The sequence below is a fragment of the Hydra vulgaris genome, chromosome 03 (assembly GCF_038396675.1).
Source record: "Hydra vulgaris chromosome 03, alternate assembly HydraT2T_AEP".
In the NCBI taxonomy this organism is placed as follows: Eukaryota; Metazoa; Cnidaria; class Hydrozoa; order Anthoathecata; family Hydridae; genus Hydra; species Hydra vulgaris.
The window spans coordinates 38,418,898-38,445,617 of NC_088922.1; the positions used below are offsets into that span (position 1 = coordinate 38,418,898).

Sequence of the window (26,720 nt, forward strand, 5' to 3'; positions counted from 1 at the left end):
GCAAAAAACTAAAATAGGTAATTAATGAGTGTGCGGTTTTATCAGAAAAAAGGGTTTTTTTACTTTTTTGATTTTTTATTTAACTTTTTGTTCTAGCTGCATAAAAATTATACTTAAAATCATAATTAAAATTAAATTTCAAACAAGATAGTGCTAATATTATTTTTATATCTGTTTCGGTTCAAGCGCTATTTTTTTTTTAAGTTTAATTTTTAGTTTACATTATTTACATGTCGTGATTTACATGTAATATATAAATATATAAACTTGGAATCCGGAAGAAGATCATAACGATCTTGTCGCCAGAACCATATAAAAATTACAATATAAATATAAAACAATACAAGTAGATTAAGACAAAATAACAATCCAACAATTCAAATAATAAATCGTTTAAATAATATCTCAAAAATATTTCAATATATTATCCGTTGAAAAAATAATATTCTTTAATTTGTTTTTAAAAACAGAAAAAGAGATAGATGAATCAAAATTAGGCTGGACAATTTTATTCCAGAGATAAGGTGCTCGATAATTTATACAAAATTGATTAAACTTTGTTTGAAAAAAGGGTTATTTTAAATAGTTTTTATTTCGCAAACTATATTTATTCTTTTCTTTAAGAGAAAAAAAAATTTTCAAAAATGTTTCGTTCACTCGGAATCTGGGCTTAAATTTTTGAGATTTTTTTTAAAATTTTAAGAAATTTAGTTTTTGCCACCTTTGAACCCATTTTTTTGGCAAGGCAAAAAGTTGCACATAGCTTTTGTAGTTAATATCAGACGTAACCCAAAAGCTCTCTCCAAAAAATATAAAAAAGTTGCGTGACACTGTGCGGTTGGCTAATTATCATAGTTCAAAATTACAAAATCAATCACTTTTGTCAACTTTTAATCGGAGTTAATTCTAGCGGCGAAGTGTTGCACACAAGTTTTCTTTTAGGATTTGAAATTATCAAAGGTATTGAGTCTAAAAATGCAAAGAAAGTTATGTGATACCTAAGGCCTATTAATATATTAAGGCTTGAAATTGGAAAAAAAATGTTTTAGTATACTTACAAAATGAACCATTACGGCAGAGGCGCTTAGTTTTGTAAAAATGTAAACATATCCAACTGTCAATACAAAAAGGTCCTAACATAATAATAAAAAAAATTCGTGTGATTTTGTCACACGCATGATATAACATGAATTAAAAACTGAACAAAAATCTAACATCAAGATAACTCTATTGCTAATTAAATAAAACATAAATCAAACATTTAAATGTTTTTCCATTTAAAAATTAGTTTTTCATTTATTAATAGAGTCATTTACACACATTATCCACCACATCACACATAATTTCTACTCTGCTGCAGTAAGTTTCTCTAAGAATAATGATATGACTGTATTATAGTCTTCTTCGGATAATGAATAATCGCCACAACCACTGATTAGAAAAGGAGCATTTACTAAACAGATAATTTTATCAGTTTGGTTATTTATCTCCTCGGTAGTAACTGGCCAGCGAAAAGTATTCTTCTCTTGCCCGTTAATCATACAATTAACTCTGATCCCAGTTATAGATACCTAAAAGTATTAGCGCAACATTTAAAATAATATAATAAAGAGTTTATGATTTGTTTAATTTTGCTTACATTCAATAAAACTTGTAAAGTCTTATATAATGTCATTCTGAAATTATTTTTACATTTTATTTATATTCCTTTTATTTTAGAGCACTGTTTTGTAAAACAAAATAAAAACTTGAAACTAATATATACTTTGAATAATATTACCTCCACAATATATCCAATATTCCATTGTTTTTCATATGCAACAGCAACCCAATCATTCACTTTCCATACAAGACAAATTTCTTTTGCAAGATTGGCGATGTCTTCCTCATATTTATTATCATCTTCATTGTCTCCTGCCAGATTAAAGTCATCATTTTCGCCATAAACTTCTTTGTTATCGTTAACCTGACTATTTTCATTATTTTCTGTTGTCGGTTCTACCAGCTTACCTTTTCTTTTCAGGTTACTAAATCTATAACAATATCAATTGTACATATTTTTAAACATATGTAAACAAATTCACAAAATTATAACTTTCACCTAAATTTTAATTTCATATTTGTAAAAGAACTATTTAACAGTCAGAAACATAATCTAATTTGCAAAAGTTTTGATAGCAAAAATGCCTACCTTGAAAATTAAGATCTTATCTGTTGGCTAGTTACATATTGATCAGGCGGAAGTTCTCTCCTCAGCTGCATGTGAACCTGCTCAGGGCTCATTTTATTACCTGATTCTTCTCCACGAATAAAGTATTTATACAACAGTTCTTTCTGCTGATTTGAAAATCTAAAAGAACTTCGAACTGGTAATGCCCAACCTTGCAATAGAAAAATGTTCATGCAATGTGGTTTGTCTTTTACGGAAGCACTGTTAGAGGATGAAGAAATTGGCATATTTGGTTGTGAAGTAATTTTCATCTTATAAACAAACGAGTTGCGAACTTTATCCAATGATGTTAATGATTTCGGAACTGTATGAAGACCGGATAGCATGTGTTCTTCTAACTCAGCATCGCTTTCAAATGATAAAGTACAATTCATTTCAGTGCAAAGTCTTAATGAATATAATTGCCTGTCACTTCTTTTCTGTTTTTCCTTAAGTGACTTGTTACGCTTAATTGAATTATCTGTTTTGCTATATGGCAACAACAACTTAATCGAGGGTTGAATTTTAAGATTTCCATACTCTTGTTCAATTCCCTCACCGATATTGAAATAACGCCACATCTTCATACTTTTCTCACCAAACTCAAATGAGTGATAGTTGCTAATGTTCTTAATCTTTGGTCCAGTAACTACAGTTTTATCATTGCTAATTTGAGCAACTGCTACTTTTGCATCTTTAGCGCCAAAACTATAATGCATAGCCTTGTGTATATCTTCAGCAGTCAAAAGATTATTACCAGAGTCAACGTAACTCCTTAAAATTGTCTTTACAACTGCACTCTCCCTGTCACATTGATCTTTTCCACAACAGGGTTCATTCTAATCATATCTCAGCAACTTTATATCTCTCTCTTTGCATACATTGTAGATTGGTTTAGCTGAAAGATTTCCCTGATAGCAGCCGGCATTATCAGATTTGGTAAACATTTTCTTGATATGCGGTTGATCAATTCTGAATTGGTCTAAAACTGCAGTGGCTAACGTAACAACATCACCTATTCCCTGATCACACCTATACATTGAAGTAAAGTAAACACGTTTGAATAACTTTCCTGCTATTTTTATGAAGAATATATCCACATGTAAACTCATTCCTTTCTTGCCAAAATACTCTCTTTGGCCCTCTCTGTATCGAACCGGAAGAATTTTTTGACAAAAATCTTTAAGCCAGAAAGCAGTTTCATCGTTTAATTGCTTAAAAGCTTCGAATTTTGCCTTTTTCTGTTGAGAATCTCTCATCAGGTGTTTTATGTAGTTGAATACATCCTTTACAGCAATTTCCAAATCATAAATAGAATCAGCATCGTCATAATTTTGAATTGTTAGTTCTTTGATCATCTCGATAGCTTTGCACAAATCATAGCAATCGGCACAGACTGATATCTCTGTGTTGGATTGAAGATTTTTTTCAGATGGATCTGATAAGGCATGTTTTGAGCTATGAGAAGAAATGTTTGAGTCATTGACACTACAATTGGTTTGATAACTTGTTTTCAAATACCTTTTTCCTTTTTCAAGGGCAGCTTCGAGAGATTTAGAACTAAATCTTTGTGCCAATTTTTGTAATGTTTGAAAACCATTCATGCCTGAAGCAGTAACATCATCTAATCCAGCTAAGCTTTTTCGACTTGAAGGTTTTATTGCATGCAATACTTTCCACAAACTTGAATCAGATAATGGTATATAATTGTTTTCACTACAACTTTTTTGATAGAACATGATAGCGTGGCTATGTTTTGTCGTCAGTATTGCATGCACTATCTTTTGTTCTTCACCGCTGTCGTATTTTAATTTGGTTATTCCATAAGCAACATCATGCAAAATACCGCTTGTAAATATAAAGTCTAAGAAATGTTCACACTTTGTTTGATCAAGACTAGATCGGACGAATACTTTCTTCTCTGGAAATGCCAACCCTTTATGAGATGCATGCCATTTTCTTGCTGTTTCTATATGATGTTTGGTACACTCAAATGTGTTCATTATAAACTTTTTGGTATACTTGGTATGGTCTAATAATGAGAGGATAACTAACTTTCCCATGGAATCACTTTGCTTATATACTTTCTGAGCACGAATAATTTCAATTGGGAGAGGGCTATTTATTTCATCAACATTTTTACTGTTAAGAAAATCTATAAGTATTTCCTCTTGTCCAGGAGCAACAGCTTCCGCAAATTTTTTCTTTAATAAGTTTTCTAGGCGAACATACTTGCCTTTTAACTTATCTTTAGTAGTATCTTCCAGATATTCGAACTTCCTTTTTAATCTAAATTTTATTGGACTTGCATTAAGAACCTCAGTTACACTCTCACGGCTTCTTAGAGATTCGTCCAAAATCTCCTGTGAAACATTAATTTCACCGGGATCAAATTCTTCATCTGGAGTAGCAGGTGTAATATATGTTTGTTCTTGTTGTGTTTGTGTTTCTGTACATAAATTGGTGTTTTCGTTGACTCTAGATAAAGCAGTTTCTTGCTTTAAATGGGTAAAACACAGCATTGCACCAACTGAAAATACTTCATTGTATCGCTTTGACATTGATATGACGACATGTATTGGTGACGCCCTTAAAGCGGGAGATTTTTTTCCTTTTATATTTAGATGGTGAGGATGAAAGCATGTTTTTGGAGGACTCCATGCAATACCAAACGTGTACCGGTGAAAAGCACATATTTGTTCATCCTTTTCAAGATTTCTTTTAAGTCTATTTGCAATAAGTCCATTTTCTTCCCAAATATTATTATCGTTTAATCGCATGACCTAAAAACAATTTTTTAAACAATTATTAAGTGTGTCATTTAAAGCATTGTTTATAATCTGACTCTTCACGAAAAATGTTTACAAGTTTGAAATACATTGTTGTTATTATTAAAATACAATATTGCAAGAGTGTGATTAATTTAGTGATTATTTATTAAAAGAGTGAGGAATTAATTAAAAGAGCTATTTTTTTTTGTTTAAAGAACTTTGTCTCAAAATCTTATTGCAGAGAAGTTATAAAGTATGTAATTATAAAAATTATATTACAGTCTGCGTAAATTTAAAATACATAATTACCTTTAAGTTGATGAGGTGTTTCTTAACATCAACATCTCCCAGCTGATGAATGTAGAACATTTTGTTTATAATTTTATGTTTTTTGAATGATCCACAATTTCCTTTTGAAAAGCAACAACAGTTTTCATAAAAATATTTGTTTTGTTTCAAACTCAACTAAAAACAAGTTCTATTTATGCAGTACCTATTTCTCAATAGCAATGATAAAATATCTACTCTATTTATGCAAATTTTAAAGATCGTTAAAATAAAGTTAAGACATTTTTATGGTAAAGTAAACAACCGCCCACTAACTTGTTTCTCCACAATCGTGATATCAGCGATTCTTCTTCCATTCGATCACCACAAGTTATTTGGTTATGACGTAAATTTAAATAATTCACTTCTGATCATGTATTGTTTTTTATTATTATTTATTTCAATTGTTATGATTTCTATATCATAGTCAGAAACGCTTAAATTTTTTCTTAACATTACGTGCAATGTTTTGTGTAATGCTAAATGCTAATTTTGGATGATAGAAATTTTATTGTGAGCGAAAACCTCATCTGTGTGTCCAAAAAAAATATCTCTTCGTACTTAATCATTTTTAACAATTTGTACCTTTATTTTTAACTTAATATCTAAAGATCACACGAATTTTTTTTATTATTATGTAAGGACCTTTTTGTATTGACAGTTGGATATGTTTACATTTTTACAAAACTAAGCGCCTCTGCCGTAATGGTTCATTTTGTAAGTATACTAAAACATTTTTTTTCCAATTTCAAGCCTTAATATATTAATAGGCCTTAGGTATCACATAACTTTCTTTGCATTTTTAGTCTCAATACCTTTGATAATTTCAAATCCTAAAAGAAAAATTGTGTGCAACACTTCGCCGCTAGAATTAACTCCGATTAAAAGTTGACAAAAGTGATTGATTTTGTACTTTTGAACTATGATAATTAGCCAACCGCACAGTGTCACGCAACTTTTTTATATTTTTTGGAGAGAGCTTTTAAGTTACGTCTGATATTAACTACAAAAGCTATGTGCAACTTTTTGCCTTGCCAAAAAAATGGGTTCAAAGGTGGCAAAAACTAAATTTCTAAAAATTTTTAAAAAAATCTCAAAAATTTAAGCCCAGATTCCGAGTGAATTTAACATTTTTGATAATTTTTTTTTTCCCCAACAGGTTTTTTCTATATTCTGATCAATATATAAAAAATTCAAGCAATTTGGAGGAGGTCACTTCCATTGACTGCCTGATTCTTACAAAAAATGACTCTTAAAGGTAAATAGATCTTTAAAAACAGGTAATAAAGGGTTGTTCATACAACAAAACGTAAAACATAAAGTATTATACAAATTAAGTTCAAAAACGTTTAATACGTTCATATCTTTGAATAAAGGTTTTGTATTTGAAAAACGATTTAAAAAATGTATTATTCGCATTGCATGTTTCTGATGGCGGTAAAGACATTGCAATTTACTTTTACCTGTACTTCCCCAGGCAATATTTGCATAGTTTATATACCTATGAATAAATGAGTAGCATAGTTGTTTTCACTTATTTTTATTTAAATAATTTCTGGCCTTATAGAGGATTCCAATACTTTTTGCAACTTTTGTTGATATATAATCAATATGAGTTTTCCATGTCATATTTTCGTTAAGATAAATACCTAGGAATTTTAAAAAGGAATCTTTTTTTTATTTCTACTTCATCAATATAGAGTTTTGGTAAATCATTGGGCAAAAAACGCCCATGTTCTGTTCGCAACGATACAAAATATATTAAAAATTTTGACTCCCCATAAAAGTTGTATAAAAAAAGAAAAAAATGGACTTGAATCGACATATAACTTTATCAATTCGAATAGAGGAGAATTAAAATAGATTCTGTATTTGAATCTATTTTTATTTATTTCATAGCCGTATCCGTTTAGTTTTTATTTGATAATTTCGATCAGTGTGCGGAATGATATTTGACCCGGTTTTACTCTATATTCTTTCATGAACAAAAACTATTATTTATATTTTCGACTTGAGCGGTGTTGTAAGCTAAGGGACGATATGCTAAGCGTACTTTGAGAAAAAATAAATTTGACCGTTTGGCGCATGCGTCATTTAAAAATAGAATCCGAACAAGTAAAATTTATAAACAAATTTTTAAAACCCAATGCTCTTATATATTATTAAAACATAAATTTTGCAATAAATTTTTTCTGATATTACTATTTTATTTTATTAACATTCGGCTGTATACGTGTGTAAAAAACAAAAAAAATTTAGGAAGAGGCGGATCTCGAACATACCTTCCGTTTACAAAGTCAACGCCTTATTAAAATACGCGCGTACAATTTGAAAACCAATAATATACTTATTTAAAAAATTATTCTTCTTCTTTCAGTATAAATAATAAACTTAATTAAAATTAACTAAAGTAATTAACTTATTGCAAAACTAAGTATTGAATATTATATTGTCATCAAGAAGAGTATGTGTGCAAAATTTAAAGAAAATCTATCATCAGGAAGTGACTTGAAAATTTATTGCAAGATTTGATGCTCACAGAAAAACAGAGACGAGGAGTTAATTAAAGCATTGGGAAAAAAGGGAGTTCTCCTGTTGGAAACAATGGGGCTTTTTTTACATGATTTATATTCCTTAGGTAATCACAAGATTTGTACTTGCCAACTAATACTTTATTTTTTGTTTATAAGAAAATACTTGAGACTATTTATAATTAAGAACATGTTTAATGTTACCAAAATAAATTTTTGTTTTCTTACAAACCATTTTATAGTTGTGACTGAAATTCAAGCTTTAGCATTTCCACAAATACTTTTACACTCTAAACGGTCAATTATATTAAATGCTAAATTAATATTTTTATAAACCTATACATATTTTTTTCGAGCACCTTTTCTTGTCTTATATTCTGGGCATATAGAATTCTGAACGAAAAAAATAATGCATAAGAAGCATATGTTTATGTGTGACTTGATCCATTGTTATGATTAAGGTTTTAAAATTTTTTAACAAAAACTCTTTCAATTAATATAACATATAACTTTGATAAAGGAAATATTAGAACAAAACTTATGAAAATTTTGTTCCATTAGCACAAAACATAAAACCATCTGCTTCTTAGCTATCTGTAAAATCAGGCAGATACCACTACTGCAAAAGGTTATCAAATTGTCATAAACTACAAGTGTTGCATGTAGCAACCAGACAATCTCTAATGGACTTATTATAAAAGGACAAAAATAGACTTCGACAAAGCACTAATTGCAACAATTTTAATTACAACTATCAAAAATGAATTGTCTATAAAAAATGTTTGTCTTTCTAGACAATCATTTTAAAAACGGACACTAAATGAACAATCTCGATTTTTTAATGAGGTATAGAAGATCTATTTAATATATAATTTGGACTTATAACGAGTAATTAAATTTTCACTGCAGCATCGTTTCAAAAACTGAAAACGAGCACAAAATTAAAAATACAATTTTTCTAACAGAAGTTCATTTTTTAATTTTTTGTCCAGCGTGTGCTGTTGATTAAAAAGTTAATGTCTATTTAAAAACCTCAAAATGGACTATTTTGTGCTCAATTGAAGTTCATTAATTACTCAGTTCAGTTGTTTTTCAATTCTCAGTGAATGTGCGTGAAAATTTATTTTTAAAATGCCTTCTCCAGTTTGATTCCAATATTTTCTTAACTCCTGCGTACCCAAGAGGAACAGAGTGTCTTCAGTCTCCCCTAGTAACAATTTAATTTAAACTTAATTTAATTTAGAAAAAGTTAAACCTGCTAAATATTCTTGTCATAAACATTGATGATGCCATATAACCAGCTTTTTTTGCTGAAAACAATAAATAATAAATGCAAACTATAAAAAATTTGTTTGGAAAGACATATTATTAATAAACATCTAAACATTATTGAACAAAAAAAGCAAACAATTCTCATTCTTTTTTATTATCAATAGATTTAAAAAGTAAAATTATTTTATCATTTGTAAGACAGATGCTGCAAATGCACCTTATTAGCCTACGTTTCATTTTGATACACACTTACCATACTAGACATATATATATATATATTGGGTGTAGAGTTTTTCTTTTTATTTTGCATGATGTGCCTTATTCTATTTGTATTTTTGGTCACTGTGCACGATTGACTTCTTAGATCTCACAATTATGAGACTCAAGGATTTTTTTACACACAAAGTTATACAAGAAACCAGTAGACACAATAGTTTGAATTGAACTATCAATCTTTTCATAAATCATATTGAACCTAATGTAAATGAATATATTTTAGAGTGTAATAAGTTTGAGCAAGCAACAAAAATACTTGAGTCTATTTATATAAATTCATAGAATAATATTTTCCAGACATGTTATATCTACATGTAAGCAGAATATTAATAAACGAGCTGAAAAATTTTCTAAAGACTTTAAGTTTGGTACTGTTAGCGCATTAAAGATCTGAAACAATTTGTGATTTGTCTTTATAAATAGCTTGTTTTACAACATTATAATCTACAATATGTACTCTGTGTTTTGTAAACACAAAGTACTCGGTTGTAGCTTTAAGGTAACTTTTTATTAATTTTAGTTTTAAAAAACTTCTCTCACAACTAGCCACACTAAAAGCAATTGTAAGAAAAACTCGTAGCAATATAACAATATTAAAAACTGAATTTTCAAGAATGTAATTTAGAATGTCCATTAATCTGTGTTTTTGATTCGTCATGTGATACGATAACAAAAATAAAACTTTTATGTCTTCTCCTTTTAAGGAGAAACTCTTCTTTATTATTGTCATCATGGTCATAATCCAGAAATTGAAGTTTGTGTTTATTAATCAAAATAATACCAGATTGGCTTTGTATGTAGTAAGATGTATCAGATATAAATGAAGCAATATTGGCATTAGGGTTTCTGAAAAACAGCGATTTTTAAAAAGCAGCTGTTTTACTGTTTTATATTTTTCAAAATTAACAGCTGTTTTACTGTTTTTAAAATTCGCAACCCCATCCTTTATTACCCCCACCCACCCTCATTGTAATACTGTTTTTAAATTAACAGCTGTTTTACAGTTTTTGAAATTCGCACCCCCCATCCTTTATTACCCCCACCCACCCTCCTTGTATTAAGCAGGCAAGAATAAAATTTTTTCTAACAATATATATTCTAACATTAACTTTACATTTTATAATAGTATTTCAAAAATACACGAGGTAATAATGACTTATCTGAAAATGTTTTTTACTTTTTGTTTTTATCTTATTTTTGTACATAAGTTGGCACACACGGAGAATACTCTTTCAACATCCGTAGATGAGGGCTTAATTGTTTTAAACGCATAATAAAGCTTTTGTAAGTTTTCTGTTCGCTGGCCTGTATTCTTAAAAAGAGTAAATTCTTTTAACCACCTGAAATAGTTCTGTTCAGAAGACACTATAGGTGATTCATTTTTCTTCTGCAACACATTCAGTTCCTCTTTTAGAGTTAAAATTTTATCTGATGGATTACTGGAAGTTGTTTCAATAATATTAACATCATGAACACCAGAAAATCGAGATGCCAACATTCCTGCAAAAGTTATCGTATCTCTGGATGGGATTATTGTAGAGTTCTTTAGAAAGCGTAATAAATTCATGACCTCTGTAATCAGGCGTTCATCGACTCTAATTCTCAAATTATCTATCAGTTTTTTGCTAATTTCACTGTTAACTAAAGAAAATTTCTCAAACATAAATTCTAAAATCGTGTTAGCGCTCAACAAAGTTGCATTTTCTCTACTAAGATTCACTACAGCTAGTTTAATGGGTTTCATTGCCTCTAGTAAATCTTTCAAGGCATCAAATTCTAGATTACTGGCTAAACTTATATCTGCCATAAATTCTAATAAAGTTTCTCAAAATGCCGTCTCTGTCTTTATAAATGACTCAAGCAATATTGGTATTGTGTTCCAAAGAGTTTTTACATCAAGATAAAGTTCAATTTCTTTTCCAAGTAAAGCTTTGACTTTTGATGGAGAAACTTGATTTCGAACACTTGACAGTTTGATTTATTTTATCAGTTTGCGTGAGTTCATAAGTAAATTATTGTAGTCAATATAAATTTCGAATACACTTTATGTTTACAGATGCTCCATCCTGAGTAGATGCACTAAATCTTTTTCCATCGATAATCCAAACACATTTAGATTTTGCTTCATTATTTCAACCATATCAAACGCACTGAATGAACCCAAAATTTGAATTAATCCTGTTTTATACGTGATATTTTCATTTTTATCATGAGTATTAATTCCAAAATATCTTCGTCCTCTTAAAGTAGTAACCTCATCGATAGTCATGGTAAACTTCACTTTATTGGCTACTTTTAATTTTATGGTGTCAATCTTTTTTTTTTTTTTTGCTTTTCATCAAAATCTTTGTGCAAAAGTTTGATTACATCACTTTCGTTAGCGGGGATTTTTAATTCATCTCAATTCAAGCTATTGACTGGGATTTTTAATTCATCTAATTCAAGCTATTGACTGGCGAATGTATTTATTTCTGGATATAGCTCGAACTGAAATGCCATCAGAAGCCAAATCAGAAACAATAATTTGAAGCTTTTTTTGCGCAGAAGTCGCCAACAGTTTTTTGTCTCATCTTGCTTGCTCTCTTATCTGTTAGTATGATTTATTCTGTTGCCTTATCAAAACGAAGTCCGTGACTTTTTAAGTGATTATTTAAGGTAGTTCTAGAATTTCCTGAGCATTTTATTATTTCTGACACTGTCCTTCCAACCTTTTTGTAATTGGATTTTTCCACATTTTGGGGCGTATATTCAGACCGACATTGCTAATATTATGAATAGAAAGTAAGGATATTAAGTAGCCATTTTACCCGTTAAAAACTTATTAATAACTAGTAATTATGCATTTATTTTTAAGTCAATGTAAATAAGAATCTGGTGCTAGAAGCCCTATTTAGTACTAGATTAGTAAAAAAGAACTATTAAAATAGGAAACTAATTAGAACTTGCCTGCGTGCTTGTTTTTTTTATAAAAATTGTTAACTACTGAACTAAAGTTATTTATTAAAGTTACCTATTATCCTTTACTTTAAACTATTTATTAGATTGTTATAGAAAAATAAATCAAATTAAATTACCATTCAAATTTAATAAACATGTTGTTATATTGTTAATAAAGAAACTTTTCTCTTTAGCAATTGTTAATTTTTAAAATATAATTAAACTTTTATCTGAAAGTGTTCGAATAAAAAAATTCGAATATTTTCAGGTTTGAATGAAACTTTATGCAGTTAAAACTCATTATAATATTGAAATAGAATTTAATCCTTATGCGATTTTATAAAAAAAGGTTCCCGTTTTTAATTTTTGTCGCTTTTTTTTGTAAGTTCATGAATTATGTTCTATTCTTTTCTTTTTTTTTTACTTTTTGTTTTTAACTTTCGTTGAAAAAAATGACATGCGCAATAGGGTGGAGTGAATTTTAGTTTTTTTTACAATTCGTTTAGCCTGGGTGTGCAAAAGTTGTCTATTCATTTCAGAAATACTCTGGAAAAATATCAATGCTCTAGGAAATTATCTTGAGGTGCCTCAAGACCTTTAAAATCTTAATGGGTCCCTAATATTATGTAAAAAAATGTTTTTCAAAAGTATGTCATGTTGGGTCTAAAAAGAAGCAAAATTTTATAAAAATTTAAAAAATAACAATTATTTTTTAAAAAAAATTGTTATTTTATAGTTTATTGCAGAAAAAATGACCTTTTAAACTAAAAATGAAAAAAGTTTATTTTTTTTTAATTATAATTTCAAAAAAATCTTAAATAATAATTTTTTGATAAAATAATTGTTGTTTTTGAAATTTTTTTAAAATTTTGCTTCTTTTGAGACCCAACATGACATACTTTTGAAAATTTTGTTTTACATAATATTAGGGACCCATTAAGATTTTAAAGGTCTTGAGGCACCTCAAGATAATTTCCTAGAGCATTGATATTTTTCCAGAGTATTTCTGAAATGAATAGACAACTTTTGCACACCCAGGCTAAACGAATTGTAAAAAAACTAAAATTCACTCCACCCTAATGCGCAATTTGCAAATTCATTGCGGTTGAAAATATGAATAAAAAATTTCGCATTATAATAACTAGTTTGATGCTTCTTAAAACAAAATGTAAAGAACTGTGTTATGGTGTTTCCTGTGTTAACTGCGTTTCCGGGTCGGGATGCGAAGCAGATGGGTTTTAGAATTTAAAGGATGGGGCGGTCTGCTTCGACCGCCCCACCCTTCTTACGCCACTAACGCCGACACATTATTGTAGGATGGCTTTGAAAAAGTAGAGAACATTTATTTTAATACTTATATAATTTTTAACTCGATGGTGTAAAGCACTACTATTTTACTGGTAGTTTAATCGAGAGAAAAAATGTTAAGTACCGCCTAATCTTGAAACCTTTTATCTGATAAAAGTCTGGCTAGAATTTTGTTCCTGATTAATATTAATAATAATATCTAACAGGTAATATTCGCCGGTTAGATATTATTTTTAATATTAATCAGGTAAAATAATGCAAATTTCAGTCCATTTTTTTTTTACAAAAGCAAACATTTCTGTTCTTAGCAGGGAACGGTGAAAGCTAATTTTATTTTACATTTTTTATATAGCGGAATATAGCGGAAGTGCGGTAGCAATTCCGCTATATTTTCAATGTTTAGTTTCTAATTGAAAACGGACCGGTAGGTAGCGTAGCGTTTTCAAATATTAAGTAGGGACTCCTAGCTGTATTAAAGACATGCAATAATTATAAATTTATATTTACTGCTTTATTACCTTAAAGCGTACTTTATTGTACCTTTAAGCGGTCTTTATTGAAACAATCAACCAATCACAATGAATTGTTTCAAAATCATTGTGATTGGTTGATTGTTCTAAAAAATACTATTAACATATAAATTTTATAGATAAAATTGATTTTTAAAAACATAATAAATGATTTTTTAATTAATTTGAAAACCTGAATAACCGACACAAAATCTTTTTTGTTTGACGATGAAATTGACAAATACAAAAAAACAAAAAACGTTTAATCAAAAAATATTTCAAACTTGCGATTTAAAGTTAAATAAGTTGAATAGAGAAGTTTAAAGGGCAAAAAAAAAAAAAAAAAAAAAAAATTCAAAAGATTTTGTTTTAAGGGAGTTTTGAGGAAGAGTAAAACTACGCATTTGATATAAAATAAAGTTTGTTTCAAAATTTCTCATAATGCTTTTAAAAATTAAAAAATTGAGACATTGCATTCAATTGCATTTTTTACAATTAAGTTTAAAAACCGCAAACAAAAGTTTTTGGAAATAAATTTATGACTCACCTGCATCAACTTCTGATGCTCCAAAAACCTAAAAACACAATTTCAAAATACTTTTTTTGATGCATAAAAAAAATATTAAAAATAATAAAAAATATTGTTGCTATTGTTTTTAACGCCGGAAAAATGGTGCAGAACAAATATTTTAAACAATCTTTCTGACTATAAATATAAGTTTCACAGAATATAAATTTTTTACAAGCAAAACCGAAATAAACCGAAATTTAAAAAGTGCAATACCTGAAGCAAAACTGACATTTCGGCAAACATTTTACCAAAACATATACCAAAATTTTATATACCAAAACATATACCAAAATTTTATATACCAAAACATATACCAAAATTTTATATACCAAAACATATACCAAAATTTTGGCTAAACAAAACTAATGTCATTAGAAAATGTTGACGAAAAATTTTAAAACTTGTTTTTTACTCAGATTTATTGATTTCTTCATTTTCTTTGTTTTTTTCGACAACTTCTTTCTAATTTATATAATAATAGTAAATAAATAGTCGTTAATAAATTAGAAAAACATAAAAATAACTAAAAGCTTACATCCACGAAACATTATCCTTGTTTACTATTCTGTTTAAATTATTTAAATCAAATATTTTTTTTAACAAAACGCTACCGAAGCAAGATTCCAAATATTATGCGCACTTTGATAATTTTTGGTTTTGATATTTTTGAAAAGCAGAAGAATACGCACTATTTATAAACTAAAAGTAAGTAATTTGTGTACAACGGTCTTAAAATTTCACTTAAAAATGGCAAAATTATAGTTTTTAGTAAGTTTTTCAATCGAAATTTTGTTTCTATAAAAAGAACCGAAATTTCGATTTCAGTACAGGTGAAAGGGCTGGAGATAGTGGCCTCTCTCCTGAAGATGAACTTAGCAGAGTTTTGAAAATGATATTGGATTGTTTCAAACAAGAACTAACAACTCGCTTTAGACGAATAAATGATCTCAATGAAAAATTTGAATTCCTTTTCAATGTGAGAATATTACTAAGTTGATGAAAATTAAGAAAGTTTGCAGCCACATTGTTTGGATCTGGAAAACGTTTACGGTACAGATATCAGTGGAGCAGAATTATTTACTGAAATCGCAGACTATCAGATGCTGCTTAAATCTCGTGGGGGCCTAATACTAACAACTCCGCTGGAATTACTTTCATTTATTTTGTCATACGAACATGACATTTCTCCAAACTTATGCATTGCATTACAAATCTTGCTCACAATTGCAGTGTCAATAGTCAGTTGCGAACGTTCCTTCAGCAAGTTGAAGCTTATTCTTTCATATCTATGAGCTTCAATGGGGCAACAATGTTTTGTTAATTTGGCAATCCTTAGTGTCGAAAGAGAAACTCTAGAATCAACAGACTTTGACGACATAATAGATAAATTTGCTGCAGTTAAAGCTAGAAAGATCAAATTATAATTTATGAATAGTTATTGGTAATTGGATCTGATTGACCATCTGCTACTTTCAATGACTAATTCACATGAACCACGATGGGTACGTAATTGGAAACATGAGTTAAATTAAGTTTGCATTTTGATTAGCATTTGCATTTTTTTTATTGAAATTGTCATATACTTGGAAACATTAAGTTTTTTTTTAGTTCACATGTCTGCTTCAGGGGGCGCTAATTTTCAGCATTGCCCTGGGCGCCAGAACTCTAGCTACGCCACTGCTGCCAACTGCACATACTTGTTTTTTTGGTTCTCCAGATTAAGCAATTCTGCATTCTGAGCAGTTAAACGATAATTTGCCATGTCCCTGATGTGTCTATTGAAAAGTGTCTAGATGGTTCGGTGTGAACACATAAATAGTGCCTGCAGTGCATTATGAAATCCTTCGCAGCAGTTAGTCGTTTTTGGTGCACAAGCTAATGCATCAGCATAATGGTTCCAAATTGCAGGTGGGAATCTGGAACTCCGGAAAACCCCACCTATCCTTAGACCTATGACATAAGTAGCCTCAAAATAAGAAAGTAAGTCATTTGTTGGGGGATTGTCTGGAAACATTGGAGCCAATTCTTCAAATCTTTCATTAAGCTCAGCAAGTGGCACAAATGACAGGGAAGCTAGTAATTTCACTAAAATATTGAAGTCCTCATTTGTCTCAAATTCCCTCTTTAAACCAAGTTCTCCAATCTTTCGTATAATTGATTGAGAAAAGTGGAAAAAACAACCAGAAATATTTGCTGCTGCAAACTCATCCCGAAAGCTGGAGATAGCTGCTTGCTAAAAATCCAGAAGAATTTTGCGTGGATTAAGATTTGGCGCAAGCCCTTTGAGTGCTACGATCATTCTGTGATAGGTTCATCCAGTTTTATTTGGCAGCAAGAAGTAGATGCAGGAGGGATATGAGTTTCCAACTTTGGCATGAACACAATAGAGCTGAAAAAAAAATTTTCCTCAAAAATTTTTTTCCCCAAACCAAGTGTCACCTACAAGAAAGTGAAGCAAGTCATTGCTACCAATTGCAAGAATTCGCTGTGGATCTGCCCTTCCAGAATCATATAAAACAATGTCATTAAATTCTGGGGGAATATCAAAGTTCATTGATTTTGGAGACAAAATCGTTTTTGCATATTGTCTGATCCGCCTAACATTTCTCTCAACATCAATTCGTTTCGCTAATCTGGCAAGAACATCATTAGACTGCCCCTGAAGATGTTGCCCCACAATATTCCTTGAAGATGCCTGGAATGTTAAAGCTTCCTGTGTCAGGTTTGCTATGACAGCTCTAGCCTTTAACTGTATTGGGTCACCGGGATGAGTGTGCTCAGTTGGAGGCTTTACAATCTGATTTCCAAATGTGGACATTCTTGACAGGACAAGTTTCGTACTTTCGACCGCGCCATACCTTAATGTCACCAGTGGTATGTGACCTGTGGAACATGTAGTCATGACCATCAAGCTGCAATACATTCTTGTTTTTCTCTGAATTTGAAAATGAAAATGCTATTTTTATTTATATTCTAAACTTTGGACCTAAATTAAATAAACTTGACAGGTCAAATTATTTAAGAAGAATGAGACAGACTAAAATTTTAGTCCTCCTTTTATAGCAGAAGGTGGGCTGTTTCACCCTGGTCATCTTCCCACTGTACTAATAGGAAGAGTATAGAAGAAAGTTATGTGAGAAAAAAATCACTTGCCTGTAAAACTGGGAGGGGTGTAGTGTGGGAGAAAAAAAGTTTACCCTTTTCCCTTACTGCTGCTTAGGCAGAAAAGAGTGTGGGAGAGGAAATGCCTTCTTTTCACACGCTTTATTCTGCCTGAGCAGGAGTAAAGGAAGACATCCTTCTATTCAGGCAGGAAAGAGTGGAATTGCTTTTCTTTCCTGCGCTTAATTCTGCCTGAGCAGCAGTAAAGGAAGGCAATTTTTTATTCAGGAAAAAAAGAGTGTGAGAGAGGAATTGCTTTTATTTCCCACACTAATTTCTCCCTGGAAGAAAATGTGAGAGTGCCTGTGTAACAGAATGTATGGGTAGGACATCAAGGTTATATCTCAGTTACCAGATAACTGGAGACTCAGAATGTCAGCAAATAAAAATTTAGGGAAATTTGGTGATATCTAATAACTGTAAACATTTTGTTCTTGCTAGATGTGTCTTAGATAATAATGGTGGTGGTTGTACTTTATCAGGCCTGCTAATTTTAAGGGTTTTAACAATTATCCCAATATGAAAATGATAAGTTTCCCTTGAATTTTTTGTCAATTGAAAAAATTGTTGCAAAAAGCATGTACTGAATTGCCCGTGTACTGAATTGCCCATGTACTGAATTGCCCGTGTAGTGAATTGCCCGTGTACTGAATAGCCCGTGTAGTGAATTGTCCATGTACTGAATTGCCCACATACTGAATTGTCTGTATACTGAATTGCCCTGTACTGAATTGTCCTGTACTGAATTGACATGGAACCTTTTTAGAGATACTAAAGTAAAATGTAAAAATTGTATAAACTCTTTTATAACTATAATAAATAGATATGTAATAAAAGCGTAAATAATGAACATTTTTTTAAAGTGTTATGGAACTAAAAAAGTTAAAAAAAAAATGAAAGCCTTCTTAAGTGTAGTAACCCCTTCGGTCTCGGTGAGGCGAATAAGACAATTAAAAAAAAAAATGCTGAATAAAAAAATACAAATAGTAACCCTTTCGGTCTCGGTGAGGCGAATAATTAATAAAGGCGAATAATTAATAAAGGCGAATAATTAATAAAGGCGAATAATTAATAAAGGCGAATAATTAATAGAGGCGAATAATTAATAAAAGCGAAGCAATTAAAAAAAAAATGCTGAATAAAAAAATACAAATAGGCAAGGTATAAAATAGCGTTCGAAAATCTTTTACCGTAAAATATTAAAACTGACCTTAAAATTGATATAATATTCTTTGTTTTTTAATTTTTATTTTAAATTTATAATATTTGAAATTTTATGAGTAAATGAAAAAGTTTTATCCTGTTTACTCAAACTACCGCCTAATTTACTGTTAATTAATAATAATACAAATATATATTAATAATAACAAAATAATATTAAATGCAAAAATTTTTTAAAAATATACAGATTGGATTGAGAAAATTCTTTAAATATCTTTATTGTTTACATTAACTTGTGTTATTTAAACAATGATGCCTATTTTTTCAAAAGTTTTTTGATATTTGTTTTGTAACAATGAACTTTGTGCTATTGTTTTCCTTCATTTAAATAATCGCTATAGTCCGACTATAGTGGAATAAAAAAAATTCATGCCACTCTTAAATGAAAAATTTATTAAAAAAATTATAAATGTTAAAATTAAAAAATTGCGTGAAACAAAGAATTATTATTAAAAAGAATTGCTCACAAAGTTTTAGGTAATAAAGCGTTTTACTAAGTTATATATATTTTTTGAACACTGAAAAAAAAAAAAAAATTAAGTGATGTAATAATTTAAATTTTTACCTTGACAAGCTCTGGTAAATAAGGGAAAACATTTGTTAAAATCATTCCGTTGCAAAGCTAAAGTAAATTAAAAAATTTTCGACTATGTAAAACTTGAAAACTAATTAAATTTTAATGTTAAATTGCGGTTAATTGTATTTTAACAATTGACGTAAGCAGATGAGATTTTTTGTATATATTCCTGAACAACATATTATATAAGCAAAACTTATTCAATAGTTTTTTTTCACGGCTTGTGGTAGGATACAATTACTATATCCAACAACAAAGAGTCAAAATTATTGTAAACACCCAAAACAATCGTTAAAAGCTTACAACGAGTAAAAATGTCGTGACACAAATCCCGTTTGGTAGAGGCGTAACACCTTGACCAAAGATAACCTTACGAACCAAACCACTGATTTTCATTTTCTTTTTTAGCTATCTTGTCCGCAAATGTTTTTCTTCAATCTGCGTGAGTAATTACAATTATGCTTTTAAATTTTACAATAAAAACTGCTTTAATAACAATTATGTAATATTGTTTTTATTAAATAAATCAAATTGTTAAAATTATTTTGTTCAGTGATCATATTACTAAATATAATGTAAATTTATATAATTATTCGTTTGCTATGTACTTAGTTTTTTGTGTCTGAATTTATTTTTAAACTAATTTATATTATTATTTATATAAAATGTTAAATTATTAATAAAAAACGTATAATTATCACATGAATACATTTTAATAATTTAAAAGTAGTTTAATACGCTTACTTGTTTTAAAATTGTTTTGCATTTTGTCGACTTTTAAAGCTTTTTCACAAAAAGCTTGGGTCGAATTTTGGTAACATTCACATGACGTCAATGTTAATGTATCACATTTCCCACATTAAACTTATATAACTAGTATATTAACACAAACAAAACCTAAGTTTGTATTAAAATAACAAAAAGTCGATTAAAATCACTGATCCATATCTGCTTGTTGATCCATAAACATTTTTAATTATAAAAACTTATAGTCTTTCAAAATGCGAGAACTCAGCTTAAAAGTCAAAACTCCGTTTGGATGGTAAAAACATTGGTCAACAATAGTTGTGATACGCTTTGATAGCCAAAACTTTTTAATCTAGCTATCCTCATTATTAAACTGCAATTGTTTTATTTCAGAAGTTTTCTTGTCAGAAGTTAATATTTATAAAACGTCAAAGAAACCGTCGTGAAACTATTTTTCTGAATTTATAAAAATATTGCGATTTATTAGCCATATTACCATAATGTTAGTCATATTAACATGTTAATACGGCTAACAAATCACAATATTTTTATAGATTTAGACAAATAGTTTTACGAGGGTTTCTTTATTTATCATTGAATGAATTGTATAAAATAAAAAATTATAAATATAACCTTGTTAGACTTTCTTGACATATTAAACATGTCAAGAAAGTCACACAACATTCCTAACTTTGTGGTAGTAATTTAATAATAAATTTTTTTTTTACAAAAACTAATCTTAGACAGTGGCGGATCCAGCATTTTTTGGTCTTTCAGATAGCTAACTTCCAGATATGGAGCAAACTCCAAACATTTATATGTTTATATTTATGTCAAATAAGGATGCTTTGCTAAAAATTGCGATGATTGGAGCCTGGGAACAAAAAAAGCCCTAAAATTTTTGCCCTGTTGCCCCAAACGCGAGAGCAACAAGTTGATGAAATATTTTTTGCACTATTTTCTACATTTTTAACTAGACTTATATTCATTGATAAATTTTAAATTTCATAGAAAATATTTTAGCGTTCAAAAATTATGATTATGTAAAGTTTAAACCCCCCTCAATTTTAGGGGGTTGCAATATTTATATGGTTATAATTTTTGAACGCTGAGAAATTATATTCTGAAACTTAAAATTTCTCGATGAATGGAGGTGAAGTGAGACAAAATGGGGGTGAACTGAGACAAAAGTAATTAACAACATTTTACAAAATTAATAATTAAAAACTATCAAAATCGTAAACCGCGTAATCTTCAAATCGTAACCGCGTAATCATCAAAATATTCAGAAGATTTCTATGACATTATTACACAAACGTAGTAAGGGAGATCGATTAATTTTCTCTGTTGTTTTGGGAGTACTTTTAAAAAATCATGATTGTGATTCATTAAATTAATGGTCTCATGTGATATCACATGATACCATAATAAAAATCTCTCTATTATTGGTATTATGTGGTATCAAACCGATAATCATGGTATCGACATTATATGAGCGATACCACACGATACAAGACCATTCTTCTCGGTATCGATTCGGTATTACACGATACCGATTACATCGGTACCGTTTAAGCCGAATCATGGTTTAGAAATATCGACTTATACAATGTAAGTATAAGTCGATATATCTATTATATAGATATTACTTTTACATAAACTTGGTGATATATCTATTATATAGATAAGTTTTCAAGCCAAAACAATTTTTGATACATCTATTATATAGATATATCTTTTACAGGTGATATATCTATTATATAGATATATCTTTTACAGGTGATATATCTATTATATAGATATATCTTTTACATCTAGCTATTTTATATATAACTTTTTACATATAACTATTATATAAATATATCTTTTACTTGGTGATATATCTATATAGATATATCTTTTAGATAAACTTGGTGTCTATTTAAAACTATAAAAACGATAGTATCGTTTTTATAGTTTTTCATAGACACTAGGTATGTAAAACTATAAAATTGTTATTAATACCAAAGTTGAGTTAATTTATTCTTAATGGTTTTCTCGATAATGACTATACTTTTAAGAAGATATGCTTGATACTTTTGGATCTGATCTTAATAGAAGGCAGTGCATCTGAATCATCATTTTTAACCTTGATATTTTTGCCGTATACTTAAGTGTAGAATTTCTTATCTGTTTTTGCAAAAAAAGGGAAGCTTTTCAAACTCTTCTGAGCAGTTTCCAAATGCACCTAAACTGACAAAGGTAGTTTATATTACATAGAAGAACTATGCAGTAGCAGCTTGTGTGCAATAGGAGGCATAAATACAAGTTGTACTAACTCGTTATACATTTAGGTGTTTCAGTGCTGTACAAATGTAGCTCATTGATACCAATAGAATATCCACAAGATATGGTTATGAGAATATTATGCAATCTTTTAATTATGTCACAATCAACTTCATTAGTTTCAAAAAAAATTATTGCTGAGCTCAGCTTTAGGCATGTAAACATGCATAAAGCAGGGTTTGGAAATAGCAATGATGACAATACTGCCAGAAGAGCATTAAGAATCAAGATGCCATTTAGGTTTAGCCGTTCTATGAAATGTAACTGAATCTCTTTCTTTCTTAAGTTTACAGATAACTTCTCTTTATTTTTTTTTGTCATATGAATTTTAATTTCCGTTTTATAACTTATATGAAGAATTAACACCCTGCACTTTATCCAGCAGAGTAAAACTAAAATCTCAAGCGTCAAAGCTGACTCATTATCTGTTTTTGCTTTAACTATATCAATATTGTTTATTTTGTAGGGTTTAGCATTGCACACATTACATAACTAAATGGATTTTGGGTCTGTAAGTGCGTTAACCACTATATTATCAAACATTCTAAGATCAATCCTAAAGCTGATTATAAAGGTCACCATTCTTTCTGTAATATAATAATCAGCCATGGCGCAGTGGTAGCGCACTTGCCTCAGAAACAAAGAATCAGTGGTTCAAACCCTGGGCAAGTTTTGCGATATCGGTTAGAAATTTCCAAAGCGTGAACTTCCAATTAAATGCTCATTCACGGTGCTTAGTGATAAGACCGTAAGGACTTCTTGGGGCACCTAAATAAAAAATAAAAGAAAAAAAAAAAAAAAAATTTAAAAATCTGCAAAACATGTTTATGGTAGTTATTTGATTTCTCTTGATCTGATTCTTCTCCTCTCGATATTATTAAATTCTCTTTTTTTATATTGCAGATGGAGAGGTCTACAAAAGTGGCAAATTGAAGAATTTTTTCAAATTCAAATTTTAGCATCTCCTGCCTTGAGAAAAAAAGACACAAAGCTGTAATAAAAAGCTTAGGTTCTATAATTGTGTTGCTTGTGTCATACTTCTATTTATAAATAGCTTAATGCTCAATCAAATTCAATCTTTTAACAATTTTTATTACTTTATATATTTATTTACTTTACACTGTTTAACATTTTATGTTATTATTGCTCAAAAAAGTTATCACATTCGGTTTCCTGTAATAATGTTATATTAATATTTAAGTAAATAATGCTATTTTTACATCACAGGAAATAATGATGTTGTCGAGTAAAGCTATTTCAAACATGTTGTACTTATCGAATAATAAATCATTCTTTTAAAAATGAAAATAAACATTTTATTTAACTTCTAAAAAGTTAAATAAGTTTTTAAGTACATTTCTTATAACGGTATTTAATAATTTAAAACAAGTTATAAAAGTAAAAAACCACAGAGTCACGTTTCCCACAATTTTTATTTGCTTTAAAATGATTAAGTACTGTATCATAAAAATGGCGGAAAAACAAGGTTTTTCTGTTTTCAATATCGTTTGTTTAATAACTTACAACACCACGGAGATTGGTTATCAGTGGGAAAGATCTTAAATAGCATAAATTTATTATGTCCATTAGAAATTTTATTTAACAGGAAAAAATTTGTTGATGCCAAATCTGAAATTTAAAAAAAAAGTAAATTGACAAAAGGGTCTCTAAATTAAAAAAAAGTTTTTAACAATATAGGTGTGGGGAGGGAGGGGGAGAAGGAGAAAATTATTCATCAGACCAATCTACCCTTTCCACCCTCACCCGTGAATCCGTCCAGGGCTGTCTTTGGGTCATCTTGGCCCCCAGCGTAATAACAATTGTGCTTCCCCCCCCTCCCTCTATTTGCACACTAAAATCTGTACGTAAACACGATTTTTTTAAATGCTATACATAAAAAATTAATTCACAAGACCAAAAACCAATAAGTAAATGTCGTAATTTTAACAAGGTAACCCAAAGTGTAAGCATTGGAAAATCTGATCTTTGTTTTCTACTAATATAATTTGTAACAGCAGCACAAAGAAACAATATTAAAACAATATCGATATTAAGGAATGTGACACAAGTTTATTTGGTCACCGGAACCGATATCAATTGAAGTGGAAACAAAGCTCTTCAAATGCAGACATTCATTTGGAAATTAAATGCCCGCATTGTTTGTGTAGATTTTTAAAAGCTCTTGGCGTGCGATGTAACTGTAACAGAATCCATATCTGAAAGATGAACAAGAAATCCTAAACGAGAGATAAACAAAGCATAAGCTTTCTTTACTAAAAAATCTACTAGCTTCTACTGTTCGGCTGTTGGGTTTTGTCATTGTTCAGTTCTTTTAAGACTTACTTACTTTGAAGTTTATACGCATATTTCAAATATACAAATATATAAGTACTATTGAAAACAAAGAACTTAAAAAAACTGACCATACCTTGTAACAAATAAAAACCCGTTTGTAAAGCAGAACACGCATCTGAAAATGCAGACTATCTAATCTGTGAGAGACTTTTGAAACCTTTACGCTTTTTTCCCGTTTTGATATCAAGACTTTTGAACGATGCGTTGAAACATAAAGAAAGTTATCAAGCTGTTGAAGATCCCAAGAACGAAGCAGCTGCCACACAAGACTTAGCTGCTGCAACACCTACCAGATTCAAAGAATGGCTGACATATAAAACATATTCAGCTAGTGGGTTTTCATAAAGCATTACATACCGAACAACAAAAGTTAGTTAATATACGTGCGAAAAGTCTGTGGTTGAAGCAACGAAGATTTGCATAATATTTGGCCGCTTTAAGTTCAATAACAGTAGAAAAGAAATTTGACTATGAAATAGTAAAAAATGCTATTTCAAACTTGTCAAGTGTTTTTTTTTTAACAATTTTAAAGTATATCAAACAAAAATATAAAAGCGATTTATAACTACCAAATATTTGTAAAAATAAATTGCCAAGTTGCTGGATGAACTCTTTACAAACATTAGATGATAGATAGGAAGTGCTAGCTTTGCCAATCGCGTTCTTTCTTTTCTCCATTTACTAGTTTTTTAAAAAAATAACTGTAAAGTTCCAGCATTGTCACGGGTTACAGAATTTAAAAAGTCAGCAACGTTGACGTCTTTTTTTGCTGATTTGTTGTGATAAACTTAATCAAGCTATTATTTTGACGTAAATAGTAGGCAGGGTCGTTAGAAAATACTTTGACGTTTTGAGCTAATATTTTCTACATACACTAATGGAGTTCAAGGTTGTATCCACTGCTTTTTGTAATAATGCATCCATTTTTTTTAACAAAAATATTGTCAACTTTGGTATAGACGCAACAATATTTAGGTTTCCAATTCGTTTTAAATTTGCCTTTTTCTTTTTTTTACATCCGCTCTTTCTCTTGCTAGGCTCATCCATGTTAATGTTGACTTCTGACTTGATTTTTCACTATTATTTTCACTTATAAAAACTATTTGAACCACTTTACTTTTAAAAAAAAGAATTTGATAGAAAAAAAAGTCGTATGTAATTTGTTTCGCCATTCCTTGTGTTAGCAATGCAGTAGACAAATTTTCTTTCTTTCTCTATATACAAGAATATGTATACAAGAAATAATATGTATACAAGAAAATTACATGTTTTTTTTCTTATCTTTTTTTTTGCTAGATTTAAGCTTTGACTTTTATTAATTTGAAAAAAAGTTTTTTTTAATTTAATTTAAAAAAGAAATTGATGATTCTTGCCGGCCTCTCCAAATGCTCTGGCCCCGCACTATGCTTCGCTCTAATACAAAATGAGGAAATAGGCTTATAAATAAAGATGCATTCAACATATTGAGCTGATTTTTTCACAAGACATCGAATTTTTGTTTATATTTCTATGTAAAAGCAAAATATCCGTTTTTTAAAAAAACAGTTAAGTGTATTTTTTTTGGTTCATCCGAACTAATTCCAGACTAAGCCGGTAAGTTACATAACTCCAATTATTTTTAT

At 29.5% G+C, this 26,720-nt stretch overlaps 1 protein-coding gene across 1 annotated transcript in view; it reads right to left on the reverse strand.

Moving 5' to 3' along the window:
- The window catches only part of LOC100212961 (uncharacterized), a 54,767-nt gene extending 34,181 nt beyond the window's left edge, over positions 1-20,586 (reverse strand). The window contains exons 1-5 of the mRNA XM_065793139.1: positions 20,416-20,586; positions 19,975-20,109; positions 19,660-19,716; positions 14,688-14,715; positions 9,094-9,148 (exon numbers count right to left, since the gene is read on the reverse strand). Coding sequence (XP_065649211.1) covers positions 9,094-9,148; positions 14,688-14,715; positions 19,660-19,716; positions 19,975-20,067 — 233 coding nt within the window. The 5' untranslated portion in view covers positions 20,068-20,109; positions 20,416-20,586. The remainder of the gene's footprint in view (positions 1-9,093; positions 9,149-14,687; positions 14,716-19,659; positions 19,717-19,974; positions 20,110-20,415) is intronic.
- Positions 20,587-26,720: the final 6,134 nt, after the last annotated feature.